Source organism: Rhinoraja longicauda, chromosome 31 (assembly GCF_053455715.1).
Source record: "Rhinoraja longicauda isolate Sanriku21f chromosome 31, sRhiLon1.1, whole genome shotgun sequence".
NCBI classification, from domain to species: Eukaryota; Metazoa; Chordata; class Chondrichthyes; order Rajiformes; family Arhynchobatidae; genus Rhinoraja; species Rhinoraja longicauda.
In genome coordinates this window covers 24,662,551-24,675,409 of record NC_135983.1, presented here as the reverse complement: position 1 = coordinate 24,675,409, position 12,859 = coordinate 24,662,551, and the positions used below count along the sequence as shown (strand labels likewise).

At 49.0% G+C, this 12,859-nt stretch overlaps 1 protein-coding gene across 1 annotated transcript in view; it reads left to right on the top strand.

The window, feature by feature from the left end:
- The window catches only part of LOC144608288 (astrotactin-2-like), a 908,904-nt gene that overhangs the window by 621,821 nt on the left and 274,224 nt on the right, over positions 1-12,859 (top strand). Inside the window, exons 12-13 of the mRNA XM_078425904.1 lie at positions 845-1,011; positions 4,407-4,595. Of these exons, the coding sequence (XP_078282030.1) occupies positions 845-1,011; positions 4,407-4,595 (356 nt within the window). The remainder of the gene's footprint in view (positions 1-844; positions 1,012-4,406; positions 4,596-12,859) is intronic.

Below are 12,859 nucleotides of genomic sequence, written 5' to 3'. Positions count from 1 at the left end.
GAGAATTCCTTTGAATATGTAAACATAGCACACAGTAAACAACATAATAAACAAGAAGAAAAATTGCGAATATGTACACATACACACACATATATACAGGTATATATATGTGTGTGAGTGTGTGCGTGTGCGTATGTGTATGTATATATATATGTGTGTGTACGTATGTATATATATATGGGTGTTTCCATAAATTTGGGTACCAATCTGTGATTTGGGTGGCCAAATGTGAAAGTTAATAAATTATAACAAAATACCACAGCATTAAAAATGAGCCTACCTATGAATCTGTGGAATTCTCTGCCTCAGAAGGCAGTGGAGGCCAATTCTCTGAATGCATTCAAGAGAGAGCTGGATAGAGCTCTTAAGGATAGCGGAGTCAGGGGGTATGGGGAGAAGGCAGGAACGGGGTACTGATTGAGAATGATCAGCCATGATCACATTGAATGGCAGTGCTGGCTCGAAGGGCCGAATGGCCTCCTCCTGCACCTATTGTCTATTGTCTATTGACCTGTGGGTTTACCCCGGGTGCTCCAATTTCCTCCCACACTCCAAAGACGTACAGGTTTGTAGGTTAATTGGCTTCGGTATCACTGTAAATTTGTCCCACGTGTGTGTATGGTGGTGTTAATTTGCGGGGATCGCTGTTCGGCGCGGACTCGGTGGGCCGAAGGGCCTGGTGTAGCTCTGCATCACTAAACTAAGCTACACCAAACATCTATGTTCAGTGGGCGGATTTCGCAACCTTTAAAAAAGGAAAATGTGAATTTATGAAATATTAATTCCATCAAATGCCCCCAGAATTACCGAGACTATACTCTGTCAACCTTTCTCTCGTTTTCAGTGTCCTTTGGGTCTCAGACCGATGAGGGACGGCTCTGGTTGCTATGACTACACCAAAGGAATTGATTGTTCTGATGGATTTAATGGAGGCTGTGAACAACTTTGCTTACAGCAGATGGTGACCTTAGCTAATGACCCTTCATCCACCAACATCCTCATGTTCTGTGGGTAAGTGACCTTTGTTAACTCAGTCAATGGTTCAATGTATAGTTGTTGTCACATTACACAGTGAAATTCATTTTGAATATAATAATGCATGTTTGGCACCATTTATCAGGCAGCTGTTATTAGGCAAATGAACATGAACCATCGTACCACAACCAGGGAGGGAGCAGTGTTTAGTTTTTTCTTTAGTTTAGAGATACAGCGCGGAAACAGATCCTTCGGCCCACCGAGTCCGCGCCGACCAGCGATCCCCGCACATTAACACTGTCTTACATAAACTCGAGACAATTTCCAGGACAATTTACACCCCAGCGGTATGAACATTGACTTCTCTAACTTCAGATAGTCCCTGCTTTCCCTCTCTATCCCCTTCCCAGTTCTCCTGTCTCCGACTACATCCTATCTTTGTCCCACCCCCTCCCCTGACATCAGTCTGAAGAAGGGTCTCGACCCGAAATGTCACACATTCCTTCTCTCCCGAGATGCTGCCTGACCCGCTGAGTTACCCCAGTATTTTGTGTCTACCTAGGGACAATTTACACTTACGCCAAGCCAATTAACCTACAAATCTGTACGTCTTTGGAGTGCTGAACTACTATCTAACTCTCTGGAGACCCTCGGACTATCCTTGATCGGACCTTGCTGGCTTTACCTTGCACTAAACGTTATTCCCTTATCATGCGTCTGTACACTGTAGATGGCTCGATTGTAATCATGTATTGTGTTTCCGCTGACTGGTTAGCGTGCAACTAAAGCTTTTCACTGCACCTCGGTACATGTGACAATAAACTAAACTGATTTCATTGAGTCCAAATTGCGTGTTCGTTCTACCAGAGGGGCTCCTGATCGCCCACGGCCGGCACGGACGTCTCTTCTCCTCGCCCGGCCATCGTGTGTCCCGGCCGCGGCCTACCTTAAGGCGCTGGAGGCATTAATCCCCCCGGTTCCCCCTCCCTCCGGCCCCTGCTCTCCACTCCCGATGTCTCCAGCGACTCCCTCCCGGAATTCCACCCCCCCGCCGAGCTTTCCGGACTTTCTCAGCAGCTTTGCCGTTACTTTCCATAGAAGCAGGGGAGATGGAGTGGGTTTTTTTCCCCCCCTACTGTCAGTTTGGTGATATTTGGATTTCACCTCCAGGTGCATATTAACAGAGTTAATAAAGTTTTCCAATTTCAGTTCATTTCAAAGTGAGAGTCAATGGAGTGCAAAGAAGATATGGAAAAAAACAGTGTTTGTTTAAAATGCATAGTCACTGTCGAAACTAGATGTGCAGCTCACAATGTCGTGACATTAATAGGATTTTGAGATTATATTATTCCTTTCAACCCGTTTATAAGGAAAGCCTGCCTTTACTTATCGCATTAGTAATGGTGCCATGATAACACGAGGGCATTTGTATTACTGAGGTGTAAAAACATCTCACGGCTACTCGTGAGAAATAGAAATGATTGAGTTTGAGCACTTTTTAATTCCATCGGGTATTCTTCTAGCTCTTTCACCAACTCCTTATCAAATGTGGAACATTCCTCCTGTAATTCAATTTAATTTGTGAGCAAATTTCAATATTCGCAAGGACATTCCTCACAATGTGTCCCCCTGGGCATTAGATAATGCTTCATTTTCTCAGCTGCACAGCCAAATTAGGCTTGGCTTTTGACTTGAGACTTCGTCTCGAAGGGTCTGGACCCGAAACGTCACCCATTCCTTCTCTCCCCAGATGCTGCCTGACCCGCTGAGTAACTCCAGCCTTTTGTGTCTACCTTCGATTTAAACCAGCATCTGCAGTTTTGGTCCTACATATAAAGTCTAACTTTGTTGACAGTAGGTCCATTTTTCTGTTACAACGATGGTGTGCACGCAAAAACATAATCAATGAAGTTCCAGAAACTTGGGTGTTGTTGTTGCTGCATTCCCTGTCTATACTTTGAGTGCTGTCTGTGGTTCCCTGTCCACACATTAGCACATTCTAAACCCCTCTTTACTAGTTATCCACCCTCACTATTCTTTTCCCTGCAAGAATTTCCCGACACCCCATCCATTGACTCCATCTACGCCTCGCGCTGCCTCGGCAAGGCCAGCAGCATAATCAAGGACCAGTCTCACCCCGCCCACTCCCTCTTCTCCCCTCTCCCATCGGGCAAGAGGGGAAGAAGTGTGAAAACGCACGCGCACAGGTGGCGCAGCGGTAGAGTTGCTGCCTTACAGCGAATGCAGCGCCGGAGACTCAGGTTCGATCCTGACTACGGGCGCCGTCTGTACGGAGTTTGTACGTTCTCCCCGTGACCTGCGTGGGTTTTCTCCGAGATCTTCGGTTTCCTCCCACACTCCAAAGACGTACAGGTTTGTAGGTTAATTGGCTGGGCAAATGTAAAAATTGTCCCTAGTGTGTGTAGGATAATGTTAGTGTGTGGGGACCACTGGTCGGCGCGGATCCGGTGGGCCGAAGGCCCTGTTTCTGTGCTGTATCTCTAAAAAAAAAACCTCCAGATTCAGGGACAGTTTCTTCCCAGCTGTTATCAGGCAACTGGACCATCCTACCACAACCAGAGAGCAGTCCTGAACTACTATCTACCTCATTGGTGACCCTCGGATTATCTTTGATTGGCTTTACCTTGCACTGAACGTTATTGCCTTATCATGTATCTGTACACTGTAAATGGATCGATTATTGTCTTTAGGTCATTGACTGGTGAGCTCACACCTAAAGCTTTTCACTGTACCTCTCAGTGCACGTGACAATAAACTGAACTGAACAATGACTCTATGATGTGTAGGAGAAATACTGCAGATGCTGGTTTAAATGGAAGATATTCACAAAATGCTGGAGTAACTCAGCGGGTCAGGCAGCATCTCAGGAGAGAAGGAATGGGTGACGTTTCGGGTCGAGACCCTTCCTCAGACTGATATCGGGGAGGGGGGGCGGGACAAAGAAAGGATGTAGTTGGAGACAGGAAGACAGTGGGAGAACTGGGAAGGGGGATGGGATAGAGAGGGACAGAGGAGCTATCTGAAGTTAGAGAAGTCAATGTTCATACTGCTGGGGTGTAAACTGCCCAAGCAAAATATGAGATGCTGTTCCTCCAATTTGCGCTGGGCGTCACTATGACAATGGAGGAGGCCCAGGACAGAAAGGTCAGATTGGGAAACGGGAGGGGGAGTTGAAGTGCTGAGCCACCGGGAGATCAGGTTGGTTAAGGCGGACTGAGCGGAGGTGTTGAGCAAAACGATCGCCGAGCCTGCGCTTGGTCTCGCCGATGTAGAGAAGTTGACACCTGGAACAGCGGAAAGACCAATTTTCCACATCGACGTATCTTTGAGAGGTTCCTTCGCTTCTGAGGCCTGTGTCTGATTGATGAACTTTTCTCCCTCTCTCTGTCTCTCTCCTTGTCTGCTGGCAGCTGTGTGGAGGAGTACAGGCTGGCATCCGATGGCAAGTCCTGCCTCCTCCTCTCGGAGTCGTGTGATGGTGCCAAGTGCCAGAAGCTCGATGCCAAGCTCAACGACACGCTCTTCGTGGAAATGCTACACGGCTACAACAACAAGTCTCAGCAGGTCAACCAGGGCCAGGTCTTCCAGATGACCTTCCGGTGAGCAACGCATGTGTTCAAAAATGACCTTATTGGTTGCGTTCCGTACCTTTACATTACACGTTGGTATCTTCCTGTAAGTGGGGATAGGAAACCCCATCACGATCATTGCAGGCTTGCAGATAGCCCGTGTGATGCCCAATAATGTCATTGTAACCGTGTATAGACACAAAAGGCTGGAGTAACTCAGCGGGACAGGCAGCATCTCTGGAGTGAAGGAGTGGGTTACATTTCGGGTCGAGACCCTTCTTCAGAGATTGTAATCGTGTATTTAGACGTTAGATTTAGAGATACAGCGCGAAAACAGGCCCTTCGGCCCACCGAGTCCGCGCCGCCCAGCGATCCCCGCACATTAACACTGTCCTACACCCACTAGGGACAATTTTTACATTTACCCAGTCAATTAACCTACATACCTGTACGTCTTTGGAGTGTGGGAGGAAATCGAAGATCTCGGAGAAAACCCACGCAGGTCACGGGGAGAACGTACAAACTCCGTACAGACGGCGCCCGTAGTCGGGATCGAACCTGAGTCTCCGGCGCTGCATTCGCTGTAAGGCAGCAACTCTACCGCTGCGCCACCGTGACTGCCCCAGTCTTCCCGCTGGCTGGTCAGCAGGCAACAAAGGCTGATTTCACTGTTCCTCGGTACACGTTACAATAAACCAAACTGAAACTGAAGTGAATTGAGTTGTTGAAGGAGCATTTGAAAATTCAGCTTCTCTTTGGCATCTTCAGTGACCCCTTGCGTTTACACCAAAGGGGAGGCCATATAAAACTGAGGTGAGGAGAAACTGTTCCACCCAGAGAGCTGTGAATTTGTGGTATCCTCTGCCACAAAGGGCAGTGGAGGTCAATTCACTGGACGAATTTCAAAGAGAGTTAGATAGAGATAGAGTTAGACAGGGCGGCACGGTGGCGCAGCGGTAGAGTTGCTGCCATACAGCGAATGCAGCGCCGGAGACTCGGGTTCGATCCTGACCACGGGTGCTGTACTGTACGGAGTTTGTATGTTCTCCCCGTGACCTGCGTGGGTTTTCTCCGAGATCTTCGGTTTCCTCCCACACTCCAAAGACGTACAGGTATGTAGGTTAATTGACTGGGTAAATGTAAAAATTGTCCCTAGTGTGTGTCGGATAGTGTTAATGTGCGGGGATCGCTGGGCGGCGCGGACTCGATGGGCCGAAGGGCCTGTTTCCGCGCTGTATCTCTAAATCTAAAAAAAAAAGCTATAGGGAATCAAGGGATATGGGGAGAAGGCAGGCACGGGTTACTGATTGTGGATGATCAGCCATGATCACAATGAATGGCGGTGCTGGCTCGAAGGGCCAAATGGCCTCCTCCTGCACCTGTTTTCTATGTTTCTATGTTTCTAGAATAATGAGGTGTCACCATTACGTCAGTCTGAGGGAGAATGGGCGGTGAAATTAATGGAGGTACCGATGTAACCTCGAAGTAACGAGTCGTGCAGCGAATGTATCTGGCGGATTATTAGTCACGTACATGAAATCAGTAGCAGTCACAATTGAGATGCTCTGTTTACTGGTCTTTTTGAACGGGGAGTCAGATGATGTTAAGATATCACTTCATGAATATAAATCACTCTCAGCGAGATAAATGGGCCGGTGTCTGCGAAGTTATTGGATTAGACGTTGCAATTCCAAAGAAGTGATTAGAAAAAAAAATATGCCCGTTGCTCTTTGCAATGGTGTTGGAAATACCTGTCGGCGATTGCAGCATTTACTTGCGGAGAGGAGCACGTGGTTTGCGTCCTTCTGAAGTACCTTCGGAAATGGGAGGCGCGGCGGTAGAGTTGCTGCCTCACGCCGCCAGGGACCCGGGTTCGATCCCGACATCGGGTGCTGTCATAGAGTCGTGGAGTGATGAAGCGCGGAAACACGCAGTCGTACGTTCTCCCCGTGACCTCGTGGGTTTTCTCCTGTTTCCTCCCACATCTCAAAGACGTGCGGGTTTGCAGGTCAATCGGCCCTCTTGTAAATTGCCCCCCCCCCCGGTGTGCAGTTGAGTGGGTATGAAAATGGAACCGCACAGAACCGGCGTGAATGGGCGGGCGCCGGTCGGCGCGGACGCGGTGGGCCGAAGGGCTTGTTTCCACGCTGCATCTCTAAAATAAACGAAATAAAGTAAACCAGTGCTCACAGCTAGTATTGGCACACGGGAAATACGAAGCGAAAATGCATTATCTTGTCAGTCATTTTGTTTGAACTTGGATGTTTTGTGTTGTTCCTTGTGCTGGGGGAGAGGCCATTTCGAGGAGGCGTGAGCTGTTGTTTTGGAGGCCCATAAATTGAAAAGTGTAGGGAGTGGATATGAAAATGGTATAACATAGAACCTGTGTGAATCGGAGATCGATGGCTGGCGTGGACTCGGTGGGCCGATCATATCACACGTGGTATCTCTAGATGAACCCAAACTAAAGAGAGACCCAAAATTCTGGGGTAACTCAGCGGATCTGGCGGCATCCTTGGAGGAAAGGAATGGGTGACGTTTCGGGTCGGGACCTTTTTTCTGACTGAGAGTCGGGGGGGGGGGGGAAACTAGAGGTGTGGGAAGGTACAGGACAAAGCAGAGCCTGTATTGATGACTCGGGAAAGGTGGACCCCACAATGGTCCATTGTGGCCTGCGGATAACCAAGGGATACAAACGGTGAAATTAGCAAGAGGACTCGGGTGGGGGAGGGACGGAGAGAGAGGGAATGCAAGGGTTACTTGAAGTTAGAGAAATACTCTATATTCATTATAAGCTGCCCAAGCAAAATTTGAGATGCTGTTCCTCCAATTTCCCTGTGTCCTCACTCTGACAGTCAACTGAACTAAATGTGGTTGAGCACTTCAGTTACTGAGTCGTGGAAGGCTATCAATCAAGTCATCATATCACAAGTGGATCTCAGAACTAAAAACTAAATTTACAGAGCTACCTGATCTCACATCAGCTGAGTTGCCCAAGAGAAGCAGGTTTAGTTTAGAGGTCAGGATGCAGGGCGGAAACAGGCCCTTCGGCCCATCGAGTCCGCGCTGACCAGCGATCACTGCACACTAACACTATCCCACACACTCGGGATAATTTACAATTACGGCAAGCCACTTAGCCTACAAACCTGGACGTCTTTGGAGCGCGGGAGGAAACCGGAGATCCCAGACAAAACCCATGCAGGTCACGGGGAGAACGTACAAACGCCGTACAGACAAGCACCAGTTGTCAGGATCGAACCCGGGTCTCTGGCGCTGTGAGGCAGCAAATCTACCATTGCGCCGGGCATGTAGTTGATTTCCCATTCCAGTATCCTAGGTTGTTTATGCCATTTGAGATGCACCATGGAACAGTGATGGCTTCCAAGAATCTCCTGGCCTGATTATTCAACTGATCAATGAATCTCGAGGAAGAGCAACAAACTGTAAAATCAAGTTCTACACAAGAGGTGGAGGGAGGCATGTGTGAATAAGGGTTTAATTATGAAATCTCTTCCCCTAGTGAAATTGCATTTGCATGTATACTTTAATTGGATCCAGATCTGCATTTAATACAGGTGGTCATGTGCATAGTGTGCAGATGTTAAATTGCTGCCTATTACCGGTCCATCGGCAAAGAGCTGAGATTGTCACTCAACGTTAGATCTGTCAGAAAACGGATGCAGGGCGCAGCGGTAGAGTTGCTGCCTCACAGCGCCAGAGACCCGGGTTCGATCCTGACTGCGGGTGCTGTCAATAGACAATAGGTGCAAGAGGAGGCCATTCGGCCCTTCGAGCCAGCACTGCCATTCAATATCATATATATATCATATCATATCATATCATATCATATATATACAGCCGGAAACAGGCCTTTTCGGCCCACCAAGTCCGTGCCACCCAGCGATCCCCGTACATTAACACTATCCTACACCCACTAGGGACAATTTTTACATTTACATTTACATTTTACATTTACCCAGCCAATTAACCTACATACCTGTACGTCTTTGGAGTGTGGGAGGAAACCGAAGATCTCGGAGAAAACCCACGCAGGTCACGGGGAGAACGTACAAACTCCTTACAGTGCAGCACCCGTAGTCAGGATCGAACCTGAGTCCTCCGGCGCTGCATTCGCTGTAAAGCAGCAACTCTACCGCTGCGCCACCGTGCCGCCATGGCTGATCATTCTCTGTCGGTATGGAATTCATACATTCTCCCCGTGACCCGTGTGGGTTTTCCCCTGGCTCTCTGATTTCCTCCCACACTCCAAAGGCGTGCAGGTTTGCAGGTGTTATTGGCTTCAGTAAAAATTGTGAATTGTGTGTCGAATAGCATGAGCGAATGGCCTGTTTCCGCGCTGTATCTGTAAACCAAACTAAACTAAACACACACAGCCTCCTTCTTTCCTGCATTCTTCCATCTTGACATGATTCTCTGCTCTTCCACACAGCTCCTTTCCAATTTTCCATCACAATTCACAAGGCAAAGTGCCCTTCAGGTGCCACCGTTAATAATTTCATGTCCACCCATATTTTGGATGGGCGCAACAAAAAGTGACAAGTGCAGGTTTAAGGTGAGAGGGGAAGACGTAAGTGGAAGCTGAGGGGTAAGCTTTTCATTCAGAGGGTGGTGGGTACATGGAACGAGCTGCCTGAGGAGGTAGTTGAGGCCGAGATTATAGCAACATTTCAAAGACACTTGAACAGGTACATGGACAGGAAAGGTTTAGAGGGATACTAGACCAAGTGGACCCGTTGGGCACAAACCTCTCCTGCATTGGTGCAGCACCCTCTCCTCCTCACCATCCCCTCCCCTCTCCCCCCTCCCCCCTTCCTCCACTTCCCCCTCCCTCCCCCTCCCTCCCCCTCGCCTCCCCTCCCCCTTTCCCCCCCTTCCCCTCCCCATTCCCCTCCCCCCACTCCATTTCCCTCAATCCCCCTTATTCTCCCTCCCCCTCCCTCCCTCCCTCCCTAGGAGATAGATTTAAACTTTTAAATGTGAATAACTTTAAAAATATGACACCGATCCCAATGAAACTTCTTCCATTAGCACCAAAGGGACGACGGTGAGTAAGGTGGGCCTAAAATTGTCGCGCTATCGTGTACCGTTTTGGCTGTAGGTCAGGAACAAACGAACAAACAAACGAGAGTTTTAGTCTATAGATGGGCTAGATTCAGGCACATGGGACTAGTGTAGATGGGGCATGTAGGAGTGGGGCTGGTTTCCATGCTCAATGTTTCTTTGACTCAGTGATGGTTTTGCGTGCTTTTAACTGAGTGGAATTGTCTGTCAGAGGTTACAGAGAGCCAAGATTCATTGCTGGTAGCTTACATAGCCAGAAGCTATTTAGATAAAACAAGTTGGATGTTTTTGAAACAAGCGCTGGCCTAATGATATACATGGTGACAACTAGAAAGTCGATGTTGTAAACAATGAAGTCAAAGGTGAGTAACTCATGGGTGAAGCCATTTGTTCTCATATCCGAAGGCAGCCCAATGTGGACAGAACACAGAACAGCAAAGCCCAGGAACAGGCCCTTCGGCCCACAATGTCTGTGCCGAGTTAAACTAATCTCGGCCTGCAATTGATCCACACCCATCCATTCCCCATATATCCATGAGCCTATCCAAAGGCCTCTTAAACGCTACTATTGTTAGAGTTAGACAGAGCTCTAGGGGCTAGTGGAATCAAGGGATATGGGGAGAAGGCAGGCACGGGTTACTGATTGTGGGCGATCAGCCATAATCACAATGAATGGCGGTGCTGGCTCGAAGGGCTGAATGGCCTCCTCCTGCACCTATTTTCTATGTTCCTATGTTATTGTATCTGCCTCCATCACCACCTTTGTGAGGCCATTCCAGATGGCCGCCTGGTCCGCTGTGTAAATGGAACTTGCCCCACGTGTCTCCTTTAACTATTACCTATTTCACCTTAGAGCCATGGCCTTTAGTCTTTGACATTTCCACCTTAGGGAAAAAGGCTCTAACTCTCCACACCAATCTGTGCCTCTCATCATTTTATTTACTTCTATCAGGTCCCCTCTCAGCCTTCCTGACAAAACAATTCAAGTTTGTCCAATCTCTCACAGGCGGCACGGTGGCGCGGCGGTAGAGTTGGTGCCTTACAGCGCCGGAGACCCGGGTTCGAACCTGACTGATGTCGGTACGCAGTTTGCACGTTCTCCCCGTGACCTGCGTGGGTTTTCTCTGTGATCTCTGGTTTCCTCCCGCACTCCAAAGACGGGCAGGTGTGCGGGTTAATTGGCTTGGTATATATGTAAATTGATCCGGGTGTGTGCAGGATAGTGTTGGTGTACGAGGATTGCTGGACAACGAGGACTCGGTGGGCCGAAGGGCCTGTTTCAACGTTGCATCCCTTAGTCAGGATCGAACCCGGGTCTCTGGCGCTGTAGGGCAGCAACTCTACCGCTGCGCCACCGTGCGGCTTGTGAGAGATTGGACAAACTCCCCTGCGTGGAGCCCCTTGGACGGAGCTCATTTGTGAATGAATCCAGCGTTTACGGATACACAATGACATTCTTTCACTAGCTCGTTCTACTTATATGTGAATTAATCAATTAATTAATTAATTAATTAAAGAATGAATGAATGAATGAATGAATGAATGAATGAATGAATGAATGAATGAATGAATGAATGAATGAATGAATGAACGAGTGAGTGAATGAATGTGAATGGTTGCTTTATTGTCACAGTGATATTGTGACGGTGAAGGTATGCAAAGAGTCACCACATAAAGGGCGCTGACAAAGTTACAACGTATGTCAGGTCCTGCTTCGTTATCGCCTACTCGCTCTCCCCCATCCCCCCCCCCCCCCCCCCCCCACCCCTCACGACGTTTCCCTTATACTGGGTCCACCTTTGTTCTCTCCTACTCCCTCTCTCTCCTCCCCCCCCCCCCACCCTCTCACGCTGTTTCCCCCACGCTGGGTCCACTTTTGTTCTCTCCTACTCCCTCTCTCTCCTCCCCCCCCCCCTACCCTCTCACGGCGTTTCCCCAACGCTGGGTCCACCTTTGTTCTCTCCTACTCCCTCTCTCTCCTCCCCCCCCCCCTACCCTCTCACGGCGTTTCCCCCACGCTGGGTCCACTTTTGTTCTCTCCTACTCCCTCTCTCTCCTTCTCCCCCCCCCCTACCCTCTCACGGCATTTCCCCCACGCTGGGTCCACCTTTGTTCTTCCCCTGATGCATTATTCCTGCACTACCTTCAGTTTGTCCCCTTATTTACCCATCCGTGATGAAGCAAGTCTCCTTTCCTTCAATGAAAGCAGACGTTTGGGAATACCCCGCAGTTTGCCAGAAGGCGTGGAGGGGGATAAACAAAGATCATATTTCATGTTAATGATCTTGCATGAGAAGCGAAAAGCTAAGATGAGGCAGTTTGACGTGCTGCCATCTCCACAGGATTAGCAGCTGCAACTCCCAGATGGCCAAAAGCCAACTCTGCAAGCATAAAGCACGTGACCAGGAACCAGGATTGATTGGTTGGTAGTCCACAATGATTTATCTTGTCGGGGCTGGGGAGATGTTCCTGATGTTCCTCACTTTTGGAGATTAGTGGAACTTGGCATCATGTTTTGACATGACCATTGTGGGCCAAGGTGCCTGCTCCTGCTCTGCACTGTTCCATGTTCCATGTTGACCACTGGTTGTCGTGGTCCATGAGATGGAGGCCGGCGATCACCAATCAGGTGATGGGGAGGTGAGATCCGGCAGGCGGAGAAGCCGGGAGAGGAGTCAGCTCGGGAGAGAGTTCAGTTTAATTTAGAGATACCGCGCGGAAACGGACCCTTCGGCCTGCCGTGTCCGCACCGACCGGCGATCCCCGCACACTAACGCCATCCTGCACACTCTGGGGACACTTCACAACCTTTACCGAATCTAATTAATCTACAAACCTGCGCCTCTTTGGAATGTGGGAGGAAACCGGTGCACCCGGATAAAATCCACGCGGTCAAGGAGAGAAAGTGCAAACTCCGTACAGACAGCACTCGTAGGCAGGGTCAAGCCCGGGTCCCTGGCACTGCAAAGCAGCAACTCTACCGCTGCGCCAACGTGCCGCCCATAAATGTTTGTATGGAACTTGGATCACGTTTTTGCCTGCTATGTAATCTAATTTCTAGGAAGCATGGTTTAAATGTACATCAAGTAGTCACCTTCTGATGAAAAAATGGGTAGGAAGGATCATGGTTTACACCGAAGGTAGGCACAAAATGCCAGAGTAACTCAGCGGGTCAGGCAACACCTCTGGAGAGAAGGAGTGGGCGTTCT